The sequence below is a fragment of the Macaca fascicularis genome, chromosome 8, assembly GCF_037993035.2.
Source record: "Macaca fascicularis isolate 582-1 chromosome 8, T2T-MFA8v1.1".
Taxonomy (NCBI): Eukaryota; Metazoa; Chordata; class Mammalia; order Primates; family Cercopithecidae; genus Macaca; species Macaca fascicularis.
The window spans coordinates 149,881,438-149,905,678 of record NC_088382.1 but is presented as its reverse complement, the minus strand read 5'-3'; the positions used below and the strand labels follow the sequence as shown (position 1 = coordinate 149,905,678).

The window sequence follows — 24,241 nt, the reverse complement described above, 5'->3', positions numbered from 1 at the left end:
CATGCTTTTCTTTCCAGGACAGAGGCTTCCTCTTGCACTCACAAGCTCACCCACACCCCGAGTTACGGACTGCAGGCGCTTCCCGACCCCGCCCTGCCCACACCCTTCCCTCTCTGTCGGGTTTCTCATGCCGCCTCCTGCCACCATCACTCTGGTTTAGCCACAGCCACTCCTTTCGGGTCTTGGAAAGAAACAGGCTTGTTCCAGGCCCAGGGCTTTGGGGCTCGCTCTTTCCTCTGCCAGGAACTCGTCCCCTGCCCCTCTGTCATTGTTGTCACATCCTTTTGGTCTCTGTTCACATGCCCCCTCCCTCAGAGGGGTGTTTTCTGATCCCAGCGCCTCGCAGGCCACTCCTCCCGCCATCTCTAGCGGCACTGTCTGCGGTTCTCTTCCCGGCCTTTCTCCAGCCCAGATCCACACTGGCCTGGGATTCTCTTCCCCGCCTTTCTCCAGCCCAGATCCACACTGGCCCATTGATGCTTTGCCCCGCAGTATCACCTGAAGCCAGAATTCTGTCAGGCTGTGTGCGGCTGCTGTCTCCCCAGCCGCTGGAGCAGTGACAGAAGAATGAATGAATGGATGGGGTACCTATTATGAATCCCTTTTTATAGATTTTGTAGACAGGGAAACTGATTCAGGACGTTTAAGTGTCTTGTCCAAGAACTCACAGGGGAACCTAGATCTCACTGTACGTTTCGTGTTGCTGGCAGGGCATGGCAGAATTCAAGGCAGAAGGGACAATAAGAGCATTACATGTAGCACATAATCTTTTTTTTTTTTTTTTTCCTGAGACGGGGTCTAGCTCTGTCATCCAGGCTGGAGTGCAGTGGTGTAATTAGGGCTCACTGCCGCCTCAGCCTCCTGGGCTCAATTGATCCTCCTGCCTTAGCCTCCTGAGCTGGGACCACAGGTGCACACTACCATACCCACTCATTTTTGTATTTTTTGTAGAAACGGGGTTTCACCATGTTGCCCAGGCTGGTCTCGAACTCCTGGGGTCAAGTGAATCGCCTGCCTCGGCCTCCTAGAGAGCTGGGGTTATAGGTGGGGACCTCTGCGTCCAGCCAGCACATTGTCTTGATGAGCATTTCTCGTATATTACTAGCTCTGGGATTTCTTAGCTTCTGTAAGGGTCTCATGATAAACTCCATTAAATATTTGTAAATTATCTGAATGCCTTAAAAAATAAAGTGCTTCAGAAGAAATAAAGTTGTTTGCTAAGATAAAGGGCATAACTAGGGAAGGAGTACTCAAAGAACCTTGTGCTTTTAAAAATGGTCCTCATTTCTTTTATTCAAACAGTGCTATCATATGTTGAGGCTATCATATGTTGCCTTACGGAGTTTCCAGTAGTTTTGGAAGATTTCATTTTTATCTCCCTTTTACAGATGAGGAAACAAACTCAGAGAAATGACTTTTGGAAGTAACTAAAAATTACTCAGTTAGTGACAAGCTTGATTTCACATCACAGACCAAGCGTCCTGTTCCTGTGAGCACCCTCTGGTTTCCTCTCACGTGCATAGAGGGTGTGGGAGAGACCTGCTACCTGGACCCCACAGTCATGCAGTTCATGCAGGCAAGACACAAACATGAGAAGCTGACTATCGAGACTAAATGTGAACAAAAGGTCTCTAAAAATGTACACCTGTCAGCAGGGTACCTGGTTACTTACACATTGAACTTGAACAATAAACACTGGGCTAACTGGGAGTGGGGTGTGGGGTGGGGCCCTGCACACCCTGGGGAAGCCCCCTGGAGGCTCAGACGCAGCCTCCCTCGGAGGAGCCGTGTGGGCTTTGCAAGGAGCGGCTCCAGCTGTTCTAGCTGTTCATTGTTAGAATGAGAAGAAAATAAAGAGACCTGGGGTCATGCCCTTGAAAAAGTGCAGCCAATTCTGAATTTTGGAAAATTTATGAAAACCTGAGTGCTAACTATATAGTCTACTGTAGAATTTGTGTGTATGCATGTGTGTGTGTGTGTGTGTATGTATGTGTATGCGTGTATGTGTGTATGCATGTATGTGTTTATGCATGTATGTGTGCATGTGTGTGTGTATGGTGCGTATGCGTGTGTGTATTGTGTGTATGCCTGTGTGTATGAGTGTGTGTATGCATGCGTGTGTGTATGGTGCGTATGCGTGTGTGTATTGTGTGTATGCCTGTGTGTATGAGTGTGTGTATGCGTGTGTGTGTATGAGTGTGTGTATGCCTGTGTGTATGAGTGTGTGTATGCGTGTGTGTGTGTGTATGGTGTGTATGCGTGTGTGTATTGTGTGTATGCCTGTGTGTATGAGTGTGTGTATGCGTGTGTGTGTGTGTGTATGCCTGTGTGTATGAGTGTGTGTATGGTGTGTATGCGTGTGTGTGTGTGTATGGTGTGTATGCGTGTGTGTATTGTGTGTATGCCTGTGTGTATGAGTGTGTGTATGCATGTGTGTGTGTGTATGGTGTGTATGCGTGTATTGTGTGTATGCCTGTGTGTATGAGTGTGTGTATGCGTGTGTGTATTGTGTGTATGCCTGTGTGTATGAGTGTGTGTATGCATGTGTGTGTGTGTATGGTGTGTATGCGTGTGTGTATTGTGTGTATGCCTGTGTGTATGGTGTGTATGCATGTGTGTGTGTATGGTGCGTATGCGTGTGTGTATTGTGTGTATGCCTGTGTGTATGAGTGTGTGTATGCGTGTGTGTGTGTGTATGCCTGTGTGTATGAGTGTGTGTATGGTGTGTATGCATGTGTGTGTGTATGGTGCGTATGCGTGTGTGTATGAGTGTGTGTATGCCTGTGTGTATGAGTGTGTGTATGCGTGTGTGTGTGTGTATGCCTGTGTGTATGAGTGTGTGTATGGTGTGTATGCATGTGTGTGTGTATGGTGCGTATGCGTGTGTGTATTGTGTGTATGCCTGTGTGTATGAGTGTGTGTATGCGTGTGTGTGTGTGTGTATGCGTGTGTGTATGAGTGTGTGTATGGTGTGTATGCATGTGTGTGTGTATGGTGCGTATGCGTGTGTGTATGAGTGTGTGTATGCCTGTGTGTATGAGTGTGTGTATGCGTGTGTGTGTGTGTGTGAGTGTGTGTGTGTGTGAGTGTGTGTATGAGTGTGTGTATGCGTGTGTGTGTGAGTGTGTGTGTGAGTGTGTGTGTGTGAGTGTGTGTGTGTGAGTGTGTGTATGCCTGTGTGTGTGTGTATGAGTGTGTGTATGCGTGTGTGTGTGAGTGAGTGTGTGAGTGTGTGTGTGTGTGAGTGTGTGTGTGAGTGTGTGTATGAGTGTGTGTATGCATGTGTGTGTGTGTATGAGTGTGTGTATGTGTGTGTGTGTATGCCTGTGTGTGTGAGTGTGTGTATGCCTGTGTGTGTGTGTGTATGCCTGTGTGTATGAGTGTGTGTATGCGTGTGTGTGTGTGTGTATGCCTGTGTGTATGAGTGTGTGTATGCGTGTGTGTGTGTGTATGAGTGTGTGTATGCGTGTGTGTGTGTGTGTATGAGTGTGTGTATGCATGTGTGTGTGTGTGTGAGTGTGTGTATGCCTGTGTGTATGAGTGTGTGTATGCGTGTGTGTATTGTGTGTATGCCTGTGTGTATGAGTGTGTGTATGCATGTGTGAGTGTGTGTGTGCCTGTGTGTATGAGTGTGTGTATGTGTGTGTGTGTGTGTGTGCCTGTGTGTGTGAGTGTGTGTATGCGTGTGTGTGAGTGTGTGTATGCCTGCGTGTGTGAGTGTGTGTATGCGTGTGTGTGTGTGTGTATGCCTGTGTGTGTGAGTGTGTGTATGCCTGTGTGTGTGTGTGTGCATTTTTAAAATGCCATTTTTAGTCTATTGATTCTGAAAGACACCCCAGCCTTGTCTCTCCTGCCACTGCTTCTCTGCTCTGGAGAACACGAGGTGACAGGAAGCGCAGGCACTGGGTGGATGTGCTGCATGAACGGGCAGGGCCTGATGGCGGCCCCCTATGATATGCTCCAGCGTGTGTTGCAGTAAGCAGGAGAGAGCTGTACAAATCCCGTCCTCGCTGTGTTTTGGGGACGTTGTTTCCTGGCCTCTTGTGGGAACTCCACCTTTCCTCTCTGGAGGGCATCTTCTGAGCTCTGTGGGGATGGGCGGGCCACCCTCAGGGCTCCTCTGTCTCCCCTGGCCCAGGACTCACTGTCCTATGAGTGCTGAGGCTCTTCCCCCGGGATCTTCTAGAGTCTCTGGCTGCTCTTTTCTGTTCTCATCAGGGTTGGTGATGAGCTATCTCCCCTACAGAACTTTTGAGGAAAGCTTCAGTCCTTTTGTTGAGAAAAACTTCTAGAGGTGATTTAGGAGACTGGAAGTGTGAGACTCCCCTTCTCGGGATGGGCCATATGATTTGTAGGGCCCAGTGCAAAATGCAAACACAGGGCCTTTGTTCAAACATGGCTGAGAATTTGAAGACAATAACAGCAGAGTGTCAAACCAGATGCCAGAGCACAGGGCCCTGCGCCACTGATGGCATGGATTGCAAGCCCTGCCTCTCTGCTTTTCCTTTTCAATCTTAAGAAGTTGTTGGCCGAGTGTGGTGGCCCACACCTGTAATCCCAGCACTTTGGGAGACTGAGGCAGGTGGATTGCTTGAGCCCAGGAGTTCGAGACTAGCCTGGTCAACATGGCCAAACCCCATCTCTACACAGAATACGAAAAATTAGCCAGGCCTGGTGGCGGGCACCTGTGGTCCCAGCTACTTGGGAGGCTGAGGTGGGAGAATCACCTGAGCCCAAGAGGTTGAGGCTATAGTGAGCCAAGACTGCACCACTGCACTCCAGCCTGGGTGACAGAGCAAGACCCTATCTCAAAAAACAAATAAAAAGACATTGTCGAGCATTCTTTTTATGAAAATTACAGTCTGTATTTGTTGAAGAGGGCTTAAGCAAACATCATCCAGTGATTCTCAAAACTTTTGATGCTGATGCTGCAGGTGTCATTATATTCCCTATTTGCAGATGAGAAAATTAAGACTGAATGAATGTAAGTACCTGCTCCAGGTCAGACAGTTTGTCAGTGACAGCCCCCAGGCGCCATGCCAGGTTGCAGGACTCGATGCCCAGGGCCTTTTCCCTTTATAATATGGCTTCTCACTGTAGTAAGAAGTACCTGCTCATCTGGGCTGAGGACGAATTCAGTGGATGATGTACGTTTTTTTTCTGAGCTATAACACTTGTGTGGTAGGAAAGTGTAATTGACATCCCATAGCTTCTAATATCTTTTTGGCAGTGTACTGATCAGTGAGTGCTTGCCCAGAGGCTTGACAGATCCCATAACTTTAACCTAAAGTTCCAGTGTCTCTCAATGAACCTTGGTGTATAATTGGGGGAGGTATCATCACAGCAGGTGGCATTGGGTCTTAGAGATGAGGAAACTCTTGAGGGCAGCGTTTGAGACCATTTTCTACTTTCACTCGGAATAATTCCCGAGTCTGTGTGTGTTGGCTGGTGTGGCCATCATCTGAGCTACATCCATGCGAAGATGGCTGCAACACCGGCCTCAGCTTGAGTGTGTTGGCTTGAAGGCCTTCTGTCATTTGTGATAGGTCTTTGTGGTGCTGCCAGGCTTGGTGCCAAGGTCCACTGCTGACCCAGAGGCAGTGTGGTGGCCTGGAGAGGCTGTGGCTGTCAGGTGGACTTGGGCTGCAGCCTGGCCCTGCAGCTCCCCACTGTGTGGCTGTGGACAACTGATCACGCCTGTGTGGTCTGCAGTCATGCCCTCTATGGAATAGGGACATTAGAAGCTGACACGGAGGGTGGTTCTGAGGATCAAGAGAGATAATGTTTCTAAAGTCCCTGGCAGCGATTCAGTAACATTTTTGGTAGCAGTTACATGCCCTGTGCTATGTGCTGGGGATGCATTGATAAATCAGGAGTCTTTCCCGCCATGTGGGTCCATACAGTGTAGCAGAAAGAGACGAACTTGTCAATAAACGCCACCACCTGATGCTGTGTGTCCACAGATGACAGCAGGCACAGTGTGTCCCACAACAGGGAGGGCAGGGCCTGAGACGAGGGCGTTTCAGAGACACTAATTCTTGTGCCTTCCCACTACTTCTGGGACAAAATAGTGAGGAAGGGCCACCACCGTGTGCTTTGACATGCTGAGGGTGGAAAGGGGTTATCTCCTTCTTTCAGCGAAAATCACTTTTTAGCCCGGGCGTGGTGGCTCATGCCTGTAATTCCAGTACTCTGGGAGGCCAAGGTAGGGGGATTAGTTGAGGTGAGGAGTTTGAGACCAGCCTGGTCAACATGGCGAAACCGTGTCTCTACTAAAAATACAAGAAAAATTAGCCAGGCATGGTGGTGCACACCTGTAGTCCCAGCTACTTTGGAGGCTGAGGCAGGAGACTTGCTTGAACCCGGGAGGTGGAAGTTGCAGTAAGCCGAGATCACACCACTGCACTCCAACCTGGGTACAGAGTGATACTCCGTCTCAAAAAAAAAAAAAAAAAAGAAAAAAAATAAATTTTTATGTAATCAACGATTTATCTTAGATTTATCCTTTAGTGGACATGGACCATCTAAGTATACATTATTTTTTCAGTACCCCAGAAAATGATTTTTAAAATGGCTTATCATCATCATCATCATCATCATGACCATGATAGGGCAAGCAATTTCTTAATTGCCAGGCATTAGCCACTTGTTTAAAGAGAGTGACCTTCTTCATTTGTGGTGAGGAGTGGGCCGGGATGCTGACCATCAGTGGCCCCGGGCAGGCTGGGTGAGGCCGGGGGCAGGTGGCGTGGGAGCATGTTGTGCTCTGGCCACTGACTTATATGAATGAGGAGGGCGGATGAGCCCCCCGCCACTGAAGGTCCTCAGAAGCTGGTGGGCCTAGAAAGTGGGGGGCATGGAAGCTGGGATGAGCTGGGATGACATGGAAGCTGCAAGGACAAGACCTGAGTTTCCGGAGTCCTGAGAGGTGAAACAGTAGGGTGAAAAGAGAGTAGGTTTTGGAGCCAGACAGACTGGAGTTCGATTCTCAGTTCTCTTGCTTCCCAGGACCATAGGACGGGCAGGCGGGTCAGCCTGTCAGGGGGATTCTCCTTTTTTGCAGAACGGGCATAACATTTGTGTTGCTGACATAGACTGTAGCCATTCACTGCATTGTCCAGAGGCTCAGATGAGTACATGGTGGTGCAAGCATTAGGGGAGCTGTTAGCTTACCAGGTGGACGCTGTATTAATTCATGCAATGTCAACATGCCAGCTCTGGGTCAGATGTCATAGGTGTGGTGGAGTCAGTCCTCATCTCTTTGCAGGGTGCTTGGTGCAGAGTGTGTGGAAAAAGCTGTGTCTTGAGAACATGCTTATGAAAGCTCTGTGAAAGTTGAATAATTCCGGTCAACAGACTTTCTTACTGCTAGAGAAAAAGCCCTCCACCGCCCTGTTAGCCACACATGTCTGCTTGGGATGCCTCTGAGTTCAGAGGCCTGAATCCAGCAGCTTCTCTCGCTTGCTGGGTGGTTCCTGGGCCAATTTATTACCCTGTTTGGACCTTGAGTGTTTGCCTTGCAGTGATAGGGGTTATGCCTGTCTCAGGAGGTCCTTCTGCTGAGTAATGAGATAACTTGTGTGGAAGCGCCTCACACCTAACACATGCCTGCCACCTGTTGATTGATTCTGAAATTCCTTCGGGTTTGCCTAAGAGAGGATTGTAAAGGGAGGAGGGGTTGATGGAAATTGGGACAGATGCTGAATTAGCTTTCTGTTGCTTTGTAACAAATGACCACAGACTCAGTAGCTTAAAACAACACAAATCTACTTCCTCATGATTTGTGTGGGCTTCGGCTGGGTCCTCTGCTCAGGGATTCACCGGACTGAAATTCAAGTGTCATCTGGGACTGTGTCCTCATCTGGAGGCTCAACTAAGGGAAGGGCCTGCTTTCACGACTCCTCAGGTGGTTCTTCATTCATTTCCCGTGGTCCCCGTTCTCTCGCCGGCTGTCTGCTGGTGCTGCTCTCAGCTCCTAGAGACTGCTCTTAGGCCCTTGCCATGTGGTCCCCTCCACAGGCCCTCTAGGAAAGGCCGTGGTCTCCTGTGAGGTCTCACCTGATTAGAACAAATCTGTCCAGGACAACCTTCCTTTTGATTAACTCAGAGTCAACTGATTGGGGTCCCAATCACATCTGTAAAATCTTTCCACCTTTGTTTTACAATCCAGCCTAATCATCATATTCACACTGAAAGTGGGGTTACACTGTGCATGCACACCAGGTTGTGCACACCAAGGCTGGGGGTTTTGGAGGTCATCAGAATTCTGCCCCTGCACAGGTACTGAACTGCGGTTGACCTGGGAGTGGGTGGGGAGGAGAAGCCCCCGCCCCCCCACAATCTTCGGGGAGTAGAGCAAATCACACTCCGTATTACTCACAAGTGACCCCAGTACCATCTTCCTGTGTTGCCAGCCTCTGGGCCCCGTGAAGCGCGGTGTGCCTTATGGCTCTGTACCAAGAACAGTGCCATCTGGACAGATGCTGGCATGAATGCAGCCTGCTGAAGGTGGTGACAAGCGCCATTCATGTGGCATCAAAGCGCCAGTGACGGCTGCCTTGCTTTGTTTCAGCGAATGCCGGTGGAAAAAGCAGCTTTGACTCACCCATCTCAAGATGATCATAGAGCCTGCTGCCTCGTTGAGAATATAAATTGCCAGAGGAATAATTGGAAACCATGTGGAAAGTGAAAAAATGCCAACAAATACGTGGATTTGTTGATGTGTGTGTGTGTATTTTCTAGATTTCCAGTGGGTTCAAGGAGATGTGTGTGAAGTTCAGCTGATGGTGTATAACCCAATGCCGTTTGAACTTCGGGTTGAAAACATGGTATGTATCACCCATCATTTGATCTTTTTGGGCTAACACACAAACTTCTCATTAAAGCAGGTTTTTACTTAATGTCTGAGGCACACATCTTATGATATGTGTCTCTTTTTATGTTTGTTTTGCCAAAGCATATAAGCTTATTGTGAATGAAAACCATGTTTCATTATTCCTGTGTCTTTAGGCTTGATTCTCAATACATATTTGAACCTACAAAGAAACCTCTGATTTGAACACATACCGAGCTTAGTTGATTGGGTATAAGATGTGAAATAATCATTTTGAAGCTTACATGAGATGAGTTGAGGTTGCAAAGTCCACGTTATGCCTGCTACTCAATGATATCAGCATTATTTTATCGCTGCAAGATGATAAGATGATCAAGGCCCCGGGGAAGAACCAGCTGTGGAATGGGAGGATAAATGACCACACCACCATCATCAGCTTTCTCTTGTTTTGAAATCCTGATATCCCGTTTCTATGCTTTGTGTAGGGTGTGAAAGATTCACTTTGTAATCTCTTCTGTTGGAAATGCTTACCCAATTCTCTAGTCACGGGGAAGGAGATTTGTACTGGCCCTCTAAGCTGATTCTATGTTTTCAGAACAGACCCTCCCCACGCCAATGTAGGTTCCATCCCTCGAGTCTTCTCTGCCTTGCTGTGTGGCGCTGCTGTGTAACTTTTCAGCAGCACGCAAAGGATGGTGCTGCGAGAGTGGACGTTGTCTTTTAGGGTTTTATGACTGGTGTTCAGGGTAAGAGGCAGACTCTTCGTGCAGGTATTTTGCTGAGTGCTCTTGCCACGCGTCAGGCCCCAGGCAAGGCCCTGAGGGGACAGAGATGGTCAGGCCCTGGTCCCTGCTGCGACTGTGATCAAGGTTCTGTTGGGGTGCACGAGGTGTTGCAGGCCTGATGTGGAGGGGAGTCTGCCTGGCCCTGGAGAGTCAGGGAAGGGTTCCTGGGACAGATGTGACAGCCTGGCCATGAATACAGGCTGAGTTGCAGCTTGGAACTCCTGGAAGCTCCTGGAAGCTCAGCTGGATGTTCAGCTTGTAGTCTTGAGGTGCACTTGGGAGGAGTGCTTCTCCTTCCACTGGGTGAGGACTGACCCGCAGTACGATTTGGCTTAGGCCTTTCCCGTGGCTTTCTGTCTCAGCCTTAGTAGGGAGAAGCAGTTTAGAGAATTTTCCCCAAAGCGGTTAAAGTATCAAATGCCTGCTGCTCTTTCTTACACATTTTTTTTTTGGTCTTAAAATGTAGCTTTCATTTTTATCTGGTTTAAAAACAATATGTGCTTATTATAACAAATGAGGAAAAGCAGGGAATAAAATAAAAAGCACCACATGGAGATAGCCCACAACTCATGGGCAAAGTTTTAAAAATTAAATTAGGAAGTATTTTAAACATACCAAATGTTACAGGGAATACTACACACGCGCATATCCAACATTCACATTTAAAAAATGTTCACAGTTGGCCATATTGCTTTAGCTATTTTCAAAGGAAATAAATGCCAATATATTTGCCTAGAGACAATTGGCTTCTCGGCTTCCACCCTTGCCTGCTACATCTGTTCCACACATAGATCATTTCACACCTTGGCTCCAAGTCCAGGCACTAAGTGTACTCACTGCCGAGAGAGTGGCTTTGCTTCTGGGTGCTTTCTGTAGACAGAGTTAGGAAAAGTCTGTATGCATATACACATACATGAGAACGCACATATCTATCTAAGCCCATATGCCTACATATATGTACACATGTGTATATCCCTGCGTCTGCACCACAGACATGCATGTAGCATCTGCCCTTGCTTTCCAGCGCTTCTCCAGAGGGTGCTTGCCTTCCTCCATCCACGTGTGTCATTTCTTCCCGAGTGAGACTCGGACTCCCAGCATCAGCACATCTACTCAGATGCTCAGTCCTGTCCTATCTGAGAGAGTTGACCATACCGCTGCAGAAAACCAACCCGCTAAGAAGAATCCAGGATTTCCTCCTTCGCTTCTTATCTCTGCCCCTCCAGGGCTTCTTTATCTCTGCGGTGTTCTGTAACTGTTGTGAGACCTTGCCCGTCATTTGTTAGGTTTTTTCTAATATAGTTGATGGTTTTGATCGCTTGTTAATGATATTTTCCCCAGTTGTTTATTGCTAAACTATAGAAATAACTCCTTTTTTTTTTTTTCTGACTGTATCACTTTGCTAAATGTACTAGAAAGTTCAAGTTTCATTGTAGATTCCATAGCGTATTCTATGACCCTGGTTTTGTTTTCTGTGAGTAATTGCCTTTATGCCTTTTCTTCCTTTTTCTTGCTTTAGTGCCCTGAGTAGGACCTCTATTACAATGCTGAGAAGTCCTGAGGGCCGACATACCTGCATTGCTTCCAATCATGGGCCACCGTCTTGAGGCCAGGGAATCTGCCCGTCTTGTTCACTAGCAAGCTTAGTGCCTGTACTAGCAAGCTTAGTACATACTGAAATAAGTTGATAACTCATAGATGTATGGCAGGGATATTAACTCGTGGCATATTTCCACATTGTATTGATGGATTGATTGAGGTAGAATCTCACTCTGTCCCCCACGCTGGAGTGCAGTGGTGTGATCATTGCAACCTCAGCCTCCTGGGCTCGGGTGATCATCCCACCTCAGTCTCCCAAGTAGCTGGGGCCACAGGTGCGTGCCACCTTCCCGGCTAATTTTAAAATTTTTTGGTAGAGATGGGGTCTCACTATGTTGCCCAGGTTGGTCTTGAACTCCTGGACTCAAGTGTTCTTTCCACCTTGGCCTCCCAAGTGTTGGGATTACAGGTGTGCGCCACCATGCCCAGTCAAGTTTTTATTTATTTTTGTTTATAAATAAAATATTTTCTCTTTGTGTTCACATTCCCATTTGGTAAAATGATAAAACAAATATCAAACATACAGCAAACAGGGCTAAAACCAAGTGGCTCTGTGGTTTATCGCCTGAGCACCCGCCGTGCCTACTGCGTTTAGGTGGTTTTGCGTTACACTGTTCACTGTCTCTGAAGTTCTCTGTGGGTTTCTATAAAGACTGTTGGTCATTTTCTTCCAGCAGTTCCAGATGTGCCATAGCCAGTGTCTTAAGGCGCATTTGGAACTGAGCGCACAGTAGGTTTGGTCCGGGCTCATGATGCCGCGTGGCTCGTTTTAGGGGCTGCTCACCAGCGGAGTGGAGTTTGAGTCTCTCCCTGCGGCACTTTCTCTTCCGGCTGAATCTGGTCTGTACCCAGTGACGCTCGTCGGGGTCCCGCAGACGACTGGAACGATCACTGTGAACGGTAAGGAGAGTCCCTTCGTGGTTCCCGCTCAGGAGGGTCTGCTGCACCCTTGCATGGCCTCCGTGAGGTCCAGAGCCGATCGCCCGTCCTGCCAGTCCTAACCAGTTAGAAGATAATGAAGACCGTGTTTCTTCAGGAAGCATGAAAAAAACCTGTTCGTGAGGTGCAGGATGTGTGGTGGTGGGAGGGGTCCTTCCTGTGCTCTGACCCTACTGCCCACGCCCTTCCTCCCTCTGCTCCTCTCCCTCCAGTGAGCCTTCCTTCTTCCTGCTCCTTCTTGCTGGAACTCCTCAGAGGGTGTCTACACACGCTGAATCTCCGCCTCTGCAGGGGGCTTCAACCCTCTGCATCCTGGACTCAGCCCTTTTCACTTCACCAAAACTCCTGTCACAAGCAGTATTTTTTTGGGCTAAATCCAGGGCCTACTTTTCAGTTTTTTTCCCTAAATTCGCTCCACAGTGCCCTTTGAGTCCCTGGCTGACCCTCCACTAGGCATGCCCTCTCCTCTGGCTGCTGTGAGCCCGCCCTGTGGATGCTTTACCGCCTCTCTGCTCTGGCTGCTGTGGCCCTGCCCCTCCGGATGTTTTACCGCCTCTCTGGCCTTTCTATTTGGGTCTCTCTTGTCTTCTGCAGCCCACCCCTCTCAGCCAGGCCTTCCTCACACCCCACTTCTTTCCTTCCCCACCCCTCATCCTGTGTTCCCTGGCCCTGTTAACTCTTTCTCTTCCACAGGCTACCTTAGGTGATCCCACCAATGCCCTTGACCTTCTTGTCTTCCAGTTCCTCCAATGTGCAGATGATTTCCAGGGCTGGGCTTTTTCCCAGCCTGCACCTCCAGCCCTTCCCAGCTGGCTCCTGGGCACCTCTCATACAATAGGTGTAAACCAGAACTCCCTACCTCGCCTCCCCAAAGCTGCCCCTGCCCCCGTCAAGCCTCCATCTCAGCGCAGGCATCCCCATCACCCATATGCGTCATCCTTGACCCTCGCTGTCTGTCACAGCCCCCCCACGTCCCCTCCCTCAGTGCTTCCTGAGAACTGCCACTTGTCTCCACCTCCACTGCCCCTTCCTGTCTTGCAGATCATAACTCTTCTAGGGTTTGTCAGAAAAGCATTGGGGCTGGTGTTTTTGCCCTGGTCTTGCTTGCTAATAGACCCACTTCCCATCTGTGGCCCAGCAATCTTCCTAGTGGGAATCTGCTCCTGACATCTCTCAACTAGGAGCCTCGCAGCTGTCACCAGGCCCGTGTTATCAAGGCCTGGTCTTTAAGTGTAGCTCTGGAGCCCATTGTGGTCCGGCGCCTGCTGGCCTCCGCAACCTCCTCTCTGCCCTTCTGCTCCTACTTCAGTCTCCGAAGACTCTTTAGTTCTGGCAGTTTTCCAGGCTTTCTGAGGCTTTACCTGTGCCGCATTGAGTGCTCATCACCCTGGCTGGCTCCTGGGCTTCCCTCAGTCCTCAGCACAGGCTTCCCTTCCTCTGGGAGCCTTCTTCGGTGTGTGCTCGCTGGTCTAGGCCCCTGGTCGGTGGTCTCCTTCCTGACTGTGCGATAGATTCCTTGCTGGCCCCATGTGTCTGGCTCAGCTGCAGCCCCATGCCTAGTGTGGAGCCTGGCACACAGTAGGTCTTCAGTGTGTGTTTGTTGGCTGGAAGAGCAAACATTTGCTGGAAGGGTGCTCCCTACGGGTGGGTGAAGCAGGTGTCATTGTAGGTGAAGGTGTGCTGCCCCAAGTGGGAAGATGGAGTGGAGTGGCCGTGGGAGCAAATGACTCTGGGCATGGACCCAGTGGGGAGAGTGGGTTGGTCAGTGACCCTGAGGCTTGAAGGTGAACTAGGAACTATTCAAATGAATGGGGCTGGGCTGTGGGGGGAGTACACAGGGGGCAGAAAGAGAATTCCAGGCAGAAAGAACAACGTGGTGGTAAGAGAGAACATGGTGCATTTGGGGGACCGGGGGATGGTCAGAGTGGGTGGTCCAGGCCAGGGTGGCAGGGATGAGACAGGCTGGAAGGGAGGCAGAGTGCCGACCTGGGGTCTTACACCCTGTGCCAAAGGATGCCGGCTTTCTCCGGAGGGCAGTGGGGCTGCTGCGTTCTTTGAAGAGAGATGTGGTCGGGTGGGCCGTTCAGAGCCATCCTCAGGATCCAGGACCCCTGTTGAGATGGGAAGGACTGGAGGCAGGGACACCAGTGATCAAGCTTCAGCGATGACCCAGGAAGAAAGGGACAGAGGCAGGACCATAGCCATGGCCTGGCAGTGGAGCATAGGAGATATGAATAGATGAGAGAGGAGTAATGAGGAGTGAAGGGCCTAAATCCGAATAACATGTAACCCGTAGCTAGTATGTTCACAGATGAGAAGTCAGAGCCTTAGTCACACAGTTCTTAGTTGTTTATCCTGGGTCCACACTAGGGAGTGTTCATTTTTGGCCCGCTTTGGGAACCAAGTTGAAAGGACTGACCTCGTATTATCAGACGTTGTAATGTACTATTTGTCATCAGACTTTTGGGTTTATATGGCAGTTATTTTAAGCAACGGGTAAGAAAAGGAAAATGGTTTAAATTAAGAATTGCAAAACAATGGCTGCTTAGCAGACAAAATCACGTCATACCAGGTATTATAGAAAGGACATTAGTGCCAGATGTGGTTCTGGGGAGGAGAATGTTTGCCAGTTAAAGACGTTTTTGAAGAGGTATACTTTAGAGGAAGTGTGGCTGCTCTGAATGGGAGTTACGCTGATAGGGCAGCTTCGGGCTGGCAGGAGGTGAGCGCAGGGCTGATTGAGGCTGTGTAAGGTCCCTGATTTGCCCTTGAGGGAGTGCCTGCCTCTCCTTTTAGTGTGGAATAGTTTCGTGTGAAGGCAAAAATGTTGTCACCCTAGGCATCTAGCCACGGGGTATTGTTTAATTTTGTTATAGAGTGAATGTTGTTTATAGTAATTATCTTGTGAAATTTCAAAAGCCATTTTAAAGCTTTGCTTAAACAATTTCAAGTGCTTATCTAACCAGTGAACTTTTTTTTTTTTTAACATGGGAAATTTGCTAATCTTAAATTATGGTGCTTATACACATACAGCACATCTGCCGTTATCAGCAGCAGCTACAATAACATTTGGCTCGTGAACTTTCATCTTTCAACAGAAGGGTTTGAAACATTTTTCAAATACTCATTAAGTCACATCATGTCCTGGGAAATAATATTAACATTCTCGTTTTAGAGATGGATAAGTCTGAAAAGCAAATGAGTAAAGGGATGAGATACTGATTATTAAGGAGACATTTATGGTTTACAAGGACCTTCACTTATATAGTCTTTCATTTGGACCCAGGCCAGCCTTGTGAAACAGGAATGCAGATGCTGTTATCCTCCCCATCACCTACAAGGCCAGTGACGGTCGCGGGGTTGAGGGCCGGAGTGTGGGTGAGCGCCGGCGGGCCCTGGGCAACTGCGGAACTCAGGTCTTCTGAGGAGGAGCCTCGTGCTCTTCGCACTGCTTCGGCCGTGGGTGTGAGACCCAAAGCCTTGCCAGTGGAGTGAAGATGCTCATTTTCTGTTCCAGGTTACCATACCACGGTCTTCGGCGTGTTCAGTGACTGTTTGCTGGATAACCTGCCGGGAATAAAAACCAGTGGCTCCACAGTCGAAGTCATTCCCGCTTTGCCAAGACTACAGATCAGCACCTCTCTGCCCAGGTAGTGTGTACGAGGGTCACAGACCAGAGTGGCTCTGAGGCATCATTGGTTTTTTTTGGTCATATATATATATATATATATATATATTTTTTTTTTTTTTTAATGGCACAAAGAGCCTGTAATTCTTATGACTAGAATATAGGTGAAGGATTTATTTAAGATAAGCAACATCAATATGCTTTGCTTAAAACGAATTAGAACAAACTTAAAATCTTTCTTACCATGATCAGAACAGAATGTGAAATTAGCCTTGGAATCATAATTCTTTTGAAAAACGAAATTAGGGAATTTAGGAATTCCCTTAAAAATATAGGGAATTTTGGCCGGGCGTGGTGGCTCATGCCTGTAATTCCAGCACTTTGGGAGGCTGAGGCGGGTGGATCATGAGGTCAGGAGATCGAGACCATCCTGGCTAACACGGTGAAACCACATCTGTACTTAAAAAAAAAAAAAAAATTAGCTGGGTGTGGTGGCAGGCACCAGTAGTCCTAGCTACTCAGGAGGCTGAGGCAGAAGAATGGCGTGAACATGGGAGGCAGAGCTTGCAGTGAGCCGAGATCGTGCCACTGCACTCCAGCCTGGGTGACAGAGCGAGACTCCATCTCAAAAAAAAAATAAGGGGGGGGGGGAATTTTAATTAAACTTTTATATTATATTATATTTTTATTAATTAATTTTTTGAGACAGAGTCCCACTCTGTTGCCCAGGCTGGAGTACAGTGTTGTGATCTCGGCTCACTGCAACCTCCACCTCCCAGGTTCAAGTGATCCTCTCACCTCAGCCTCCTGAGTAGCTGGGACTACAAGTTCCCACCACTATGTCTGGCTAATTTTTGTATTTTTTGTGGAGATGGGGTTTCACCATGTTGCCCAGGCTGGTCTCGAACTCCTGGGTTCAAACAATCCTCCCATCTTGGCCTCCTAAAGTGCTGGGATTATAGGTGTGAGCCACCGTGCTCAGCCAACTCTTATCTTCTAAGAAATAGTTTTGATCTTATTTGTTTTTTAGCATTATAGGAAAACATAAAGAAGAAAGAAAAAGAAATCTCATGAGTCCCAGAAGCAATTAGTATAAATGATTTGTTGTGATATTTCCTTCTAGTGTTTTATCCATCCTATTTAAAAATAAGTATTTGAATAGTTGAGATTACACGACATCATATATAGTATTATAGGTTGCTTTTTGCATAACCACATAATGTAAGCTTTTCTTCATGCTTTTACAAATTCTGGAGAAAATCCAATTTTAATTGCTTCAACAAAGTGTATCATAAAGATATCTCAAAATTGCATACCCATTAATTTCCTTGCTATTGGAATTTGGGATGTTCTCTGTTTTTTTTTTTTTTTTTTTTTTTTGACAGAGCCTTGCTCTGTTGCCCAGGCTGGAGTGCCGTGGCACAATCTTAGCTCATTGCAGCCTCCACCTCCTAGGTTCAAGCAATTCTCCTGCCTCAGCCTCCAGAGTAGCTGGCATTACAGGTACCCGCCACCATGCCCAGCTAATTTTTGTGTTTTTAGTAGAGACGGGGCTTTGCCACATTGGCCAGGCTGGTCTCAAACTCCTGATCTCAAGTGATCTGCCTGCCTCCGCCTTCCAAAGTGCTGGGATTACAGGCACGAGCTACCACGCCCAGCCTGTTCTTAATTTTTGCACTTACGAATAACACTTAACGGATACCCTTTTGGCCATTTTTATAAAACGTGTCTTGGGATTTTCTGAAATGTTTTTAAAGCCCATTCATGTGTTTAATAGGCACTTTCATTTGCCAGTTGCTGTGCTGGGTGCTAGGGCTGTAGCAGTGATCATGACAGTCCTGGTCTCTGTCCTCACGGGAAGTTCTGTCAAGCGGGGAAATTGACAAGTCGTGGAGTAATCACAGTGCACTATCGTCAGGACTCTGATGGGGGAGGTCCCACGTGCTGGGGGAGGTCACGGACTCAGGGAAGAGTTCTTCCAGGAGGCAACACCAAGCTCAATGTGGGGGAGGGGACTGGCCAGGTACAGGGGCAGGCAGGGCGGTCTTCTGACAGAGGAAGGAGAGGTGGAGACACTGACGTATAATCGGGGAATAAAATGAAACACAGACAACATTTACTGGAAAGGGATCATAGACCTGAGTGTAAAAGCTGAAAGTATATAACTTCTAGAAGAAAATAAAGGAAAATTATCATGACCTTGAATTGGGCAGAGTTCTTTGATGTGACACCAAAAGCAGGATCCCTGGAAGAAAACGTTGCAGATTGGACTTCATCAAAATTAAAAGCTTTTACGCTTCCAAAGACACCATTAGGAGAATGAAAGTTACAGACTGGAAGAAAATATTTGCATATTAAATATCTGATAAAGAGTTTATATTCACATTAAGAACTCTTAAAACTTAATAAAAAGAAGATGTACAAACTAATTTTAAAGATGGACAAGAAATATGAGTAGCTGTTTCACCACAAGGTATACAAATAGCTCATAAGCAACCTGGAAGGATGGTTGACATCTTTAGTCTCTGGACTGGCACCACGTGAGGCTCCAGTTCACACTGGAGGCTCAGGGGGCTCACGAGAGCAGGGCTGCAAGGTTTTGGAGACGCTGGACACCTCATGCGAGGCCGATAGGGATGCTGATGGACACCCCTTTTGAATACACATTGGCAGTTTCTTCAGAAGTTACACATAAGTTTACCATATGACCCAACAATTCCACTCCTAGGTACCTGCTCAAGACAATGGAACACATATGTTGACACAGAAACCTGTGCGCGAGTGTTCCTAGCAGCATCGTCCACAGTCAGAAAACTGGAAAGGGCCCAGATGGCCGTCAGCTGGTGAATGGTCAGCAGAATGCGGTGCGTCCCTGCAGTGGAACACCACTCTGCAATGAAGGGACCAAGGAGCACGCGCTCCAGTGCAGACCAGCCTCAGAGGCGAGTTGCTGAGTGCAAGAAGCCAGATGCGAGAGGCGCAGAGCGTGAGTCCTGTGATGTGAAACATCCAGAAAGCAGGTCTCTAGTGGCGGGACACAGCTCACTGGCTGCCTGAGGCTGCCAGTGGTGTGGGGACTAAACTGATTGGAAGTACTCCTGTGGCATCTCTTTGGGGTGCTGCAAGTGTTTTAAAATTGGGTATCAGGCTGGGCCCTGTGGCTCACGCCTGTAATCCCAGCACTTTGGGAGGCCGAGGCCGGCGGATCACCTGAGGTCAGGAGTTTGAGAGCAGCCTGGCCAACATGGTGAAACCCCATCTCTACTAAAAAAATACAAAAATTAGCTGGGCGTGATTGCAGGCGCCCGTAATCCCACCTACTTGGGAGGCTGAGGCAGGAGAATCACTTGAACCTGGGAGGCAGAGGTTGCAGAAAGCCGAGATCACACCACTGCACTCCAGCCTGGGGGATAAAGAGCGAGACTTCGTCTCAAAACAAAAACAAAACAAAATGAAACAAAAAAACACTGGGTATCAGTGATGTGTAAATTTACCAAAAATGATTGCATTGCATACTTAAGCTAGGTGGATTTTATACCTCCACACACCGTTTAGAAAGATGAATTTTGGCAAGACTTCAGTGTTGGATGGACACATGATTTCCGCTGAGCCTGCCACCAGGACTTCCCGGGCCTGGACACTTCTGAGCCCATTAGCTTGAACAGCCAGACGCGCAGACTCCCAGCTCTGGCTTTGGCTGCTGAATTCTGCCACTGCTGTCCGTAGAACTGTGGCAGCCGGTGGGCGCTAGGCTAGGAAGGACAGCAGCTTCAGCTACAGTTTCATGGCGCGTGCGTACAGGCCTGTACAGAGCACCAGTCGCCCAACAAAAGCTGGAGGTGAGCCCCCAGAGCTCATAAAGGAGATCGCGGCTCTGGCTCCAGCTTAGTGAGCCCCAGCCAGCGCTCCAGCAAAAGGGCAGGGGGTGGCTTAAGGCGAAGAAATGCTAAGGGCAGCTATTACCAAAAGGGAAAAATAACTTGAGAAGAGGTACTTTAACTTTGTCATTTGTCCTGCTAATAAGGCCTCCCCGAAGGTCCCTGCCAGCTGTAAAAGGCAGTGAAGAAAGCAGGTCCTCTAGCTGCTTCTCTTTGCCCACCCCACATTTTTCTCCTGTGTTTAGAATCATTTCCAAAGATAATGCCTCTGACGCCCCATTTTTATTGTCCCGTGGATGCGCTGTGACGGGGGTGCATGCATGCTCTGGTACCTGCTACCTCTCAACAAGAAGATGTGCCGCTGTGGGCGGCCACCACGGCACTGAGCCTGGGCCCTAGGGAGGAATGTGGATCCCAGCAGGTCCTGCTGAGGACCAGGGGCTGGAGGAGAGGGTCCAGTGGAACCGATTTGGAGTTAAAATGTTTGTTTTTTATTTCTTATTTTAAAAAATTGTATATAATGTATATATTTTTCTAAGGTGACTTCCTGAAATAAAATGTGATTATTCTTTGAGTTTTGATTGTTATTAATCTAATATGAACATTCCAGTGACTTATTCATTAAATTTACTCACAAACATTTATCGACACCTACCATGTGCTTTAGGCCCTGTGCTATAGGACTAGCAATTAATAAAAAATGCAATGAATAAAAAATGCCCTCAACCTAGGCTGCTCCCCTTGTATGAGTTCACAGTCTGGAAGGAGGTACTCAGACTAACTAGAGTCGAATTTGCTGACTGGCCCTGTCATATAAAAACAAAGCAGAGGTTGACCCTGTCTTTGGGGTTCGGAAGGCTTCATAGAAGATGTGGTATTCTACTGAGCCTGACAAGACCCACAACACTTGGGCAGATAATCAAGCGTGGAAGAAAACGCAGAGGGAACAACGAGTCAACCAATCCAACAAATACAGACCGTGGTGCAGGAGAATTTGGTGCTGTGACGAAAACACAGCGGGTCAGATGAGATGAGATGTCCAGAAGAGGCAGGCCTTCAGAGACAGAAGGCAGGTCACTCTGCGAAGCAGCGTCAGATGGCGAGGCCTGCTTTGCAGGGAGCTTCTCAGGAAAGGCCTCTGCCGAGGAGACACGCAGAGGAGCAGAGCCGGTAAGCAGTGGGTGGGACGCGGCAGAGAGCATTCCAGGGTGGGAGTCAGAGGTGCCCAGATGGAGCCTGGCGGGAGTGGTGCCTTGAGCACTGACAGTGACGAGGGCCGAGGTCAGGAGCAGGTGGCCTGATGGTGTCTCCTGTGGAAATGCGTTGTCCCGCCTTCTCCATGGCCAGGCAGCCATGCAGAGACGCACTGCACAGGGTGAGGCTCACCGGGAGGCAGCCGTGAAGTGCGCAGCAGGCCACTCTGTCCCAGGCCCATTTTGATTACTGCTAGGGTGCTTTTCTGTGTCGCACAGTGGTTCAAGTTTGAGATGCTTATTTATTTGTTCAATACGTACTTAGTGAGTACCTGCTGTGTGCCAGGTACCTGGCTAGGTAGGAGCTGATAATGCAGAGATAAAAATACTGTCATGGCCGGGCGCAATGGCTCACGCCTGTAATCCTAGCACTTTGGGAGGCTGAGGCAGGCGGATCACCTGAGGTCAGGAGTTCGAGACCAGCCTGGCCAACATGGCCAAATTCCATCTCTACTAAAAATATAAAAAAATTAGCTGGGCCTGGTGGCATGAGCCTGTAATCCTAGCTACTCGGGAGGCTGAGGCAGGAGAATTGCTTGAACCTGGGAGGTGGAGGTTGCAATGAGTGGAGATTGCACCACTGCCCTCCAGCATGAGTGACAGAGCGAGACTATCTCAGAAAAAAAAAAAAAAAAAAATTGTCCCTGTCTTGAAAAAACTTTTGGTCCAGTGCAGGAGTGGGGAGGGCTAGAGCTACAGGAAGGGCAGCTGAGCCCACAGAGTGCTCGGGGGACACAGGCGTGCCAAGCTTCAGACACTGGTGATTCCCCCTTGCAGTTTCCTCTGCTGCTCAGACCCAGGGGCTGACTCATCTAACACAGACCACATATTAGGGGCCATCTCCTTAAACAAGAGAGTCTCGTTGGCATAGACCTTACTCCTACCTTCCACAGTTTGCCCATAGTCCCACATTGGAGTTTCTCTCTGCCAAGAAGCTCCTGGCCCCCATCTCCTCCTAGGAGACTGGACCTGACCTTTGCCCAACCTCTGCAGCCCCTCCCTGGGGGCCTGACCTTGGCTGGAGTGGGGTCCCTGCTGCCATCTCTTTAGTGCCATGGCCTGTTTAGGACTCACCTCCTTTTCAGTGCCAGCCTGAGTCCCACCCAAGCTCCACTGCTCGTGACAACTGGGACGCTGCAGCTGGGACCGTCAGGGCCTGTGTCAGGCCCAGGCCCTGTGACTTTCCGGTCAAGCATTGTTTTGTTTTGTCTCAAAATCCTGTTGTTTGAGACACAAAATCCTGAGTCTTGGCCATGTTTTATTTTTTTCCTGATACCTTCTCTGTAAATCCATATTGACTACAAACTTTTGCTTGAGAAAGGCTGCCTGCTAAAAGATGGGAAGAAGCCCTTTATGGCACGGACACAAATCCAATTTTCCTTCCTTGACAGAGGAAGTTTATTTCTTGACTCATGAGCATTAAAGATACTTAAATTCCAAGGAGCTCACCTTGATTTATGATGCAATTATTTCACCAAGATTTGGTTTGGACGCAGAAGCTCCTCTGTCAGAGTCTACATCTGGAAGTCCCCAGGAAACACGTGCCCAGCGCTATGAGCTTGACTTGTGTTAAGCAGCATTTCTTCCCTTGGATGGCAGAGATGTGAGTCTGGAACATTCTTTTCTGTCCTTCGGACCAAGTAGTGTGTGACACCAAGTGCTCCCATGGCATGGGAAGCAGATCCAACTCCGATCCTGTGCGCTGTGACCGGGAGCAGGGCCGGGAGGAGCTGGGCATGGGAAAGACTGCTGGAGAGTGTCTGGGGTGGGGTGGTCCGCAGTCCGCTTAGTTGACTTCATGAGCCATTTCTTGTTGCACTGAGCACACGATGTTGGCTCAAGTATGTTGGACTAATTGTGTGTCTCTGTGGAAATCCTTCAGGGACAGGAAGAAGGCAGTGGGGTACTCAGGAAACCTTCAGGCCCCAGGAGAACATGTCGGCCTCCCCGCTCTAGCCACCTCCTCTGGCTGCCCCTTTGTTTTGTGGCCAGACTTCTCCAGGGAGCCATGTGTGTGTTTAACCTCACCTGTCACGTGCCTCTATTTGTCGTCCACTGGTATTTGTCCCCATTGTGCTACCAGATATATTTTCTCTGTGATCACCAGTGACCTCCTTCCCAACCCACTGTTTGCAGCCTGTGGGGTGGGAAGGACACAACCAGGACAGTTAACGTTGTGGATTCAGCTAAAGTCAGTAGAAGTCAGGCGAGGGCTTACAGGCTGACAGCTTGAGTGCAGGAGCCTCAGGGAGGCCCTGGCCTCTGCGCTGCACGTTCGTCTGGCTTGGCTGCATTGGCCTGTCCTGTAGTCCAGGGCCTCACCTGACTGGTGTGAGGATGGAGCCCCACAGATACTGCCTGACCCCAGGGCCTGGCCCAGCTGCCCTCGTGTGACACCAGGTGTTGGTGGGCATTCCTCACAGTTTGTACCTGTAGGAAGGGGTCTGTGGGACAGCTTCTCGTTTCTCTTTGACCTCAGCTCTCATGTTACCAGCTGGAATGGTTGGTATACGTTTTCCTCTTAAATCTGGATTTTCCCAAGGCACTTCTAAGCATGACATTTTTTAGATTTTGAGAGAACAATGCCCTCATGGTTTATTTGAATCAATTCATTGTTTAATTTTTATCCTCCATAACTTAGTAATTAAGTATTTTTATGCTTCACATACGCATGAGAAATGAACGCTGAGTGAGGGTGTTCATGTTTATGACACACAAAGACCTGGACGTGTCTCATGAGGAAAGCATGAGGCATGTGGCGGCTCACTTTCCATTCCTGATAGCTGGGTAGTGAACTCCATGTGTGAAGCCAAGATTTCCTAGTCTCTGTTTCTGAAATGCATGAGTATGGCGATTTTTCTGCCTGATGTGAGTAATTCTAAAATGGCCTTGGCTTCTTCCTTATTTCTTCTTTAACTTTCTTCTTATTATTTTAGATCTGCACATTCATTGCAACCTTCTTCTGGTGATGAAATATCTACTAATGTATCTGTCCAGCTTTACAATGGAGAAAGTCAGCAACTAATCATTAAGTTGGAAAATATTGGAATGGAACCACTGGAGAAACTGGAGGTCACCTCGAAAGTTCTCACCACTAAAGGTAGGTAGTAAGCAGCTTTGACCCTGGGAATGTTTGTATTGTTTACTTGTAGACGAGATACTTTAAATACTTCGTTTCCAGAGATTCTAAAAGCTTCTTTGTGGATTCAGTGAAAGTCAGTAGAAGTCAGGCGAGGGCTTACAGGCTGAGAGCTTGAGTGCAGGAGCCTCGGGGAGGCTTGGTGCCGTCATGACAGTGGGAAACCGGTTCTTCATGAAAGACACTC

The 24,241-nt window shown here is 48.4% G+C and overlaps 1 protein-coding gene across 11 annotated transcripts in view; it reads left to right on the top strand.

Moving 5' to 3' along the window:
- Nucleotides 1–24,241, top strand: part of TRAPPC9 (trafficking protein particle complex subunit 9) — a 726,907-nt gene that overhangs the window by 157,430 nt on the left and 545,236 nt on the right. For all 11 annotated transcript variants that reach the window (XM_045399285.2, XM_065519669.1, XM_073999513.1 and 8 more), the window contains 4 exons: nucleotides 8,743–8,828; nucleotides 11,991–12,117; nucleotides 15,674–15,806; nucleotides 23,852–24,015. In XM_045399285.2, coding sequence (XP_045255220.1) covers nucleotides 8,743–8,828; nucleotides 11,991–12,117; nucleotides 15,674–15,806; nucleotides 23,852–24,015 — 510 coding nt within the window. The remainder of the gene's footprint in view (nucleotides 1–8,742; nucleotides 8,829–11,990; nucleotides 12,118–15,673; nucleotides 15,807–23,851; nucleotides 24,016–24,241) is intronic.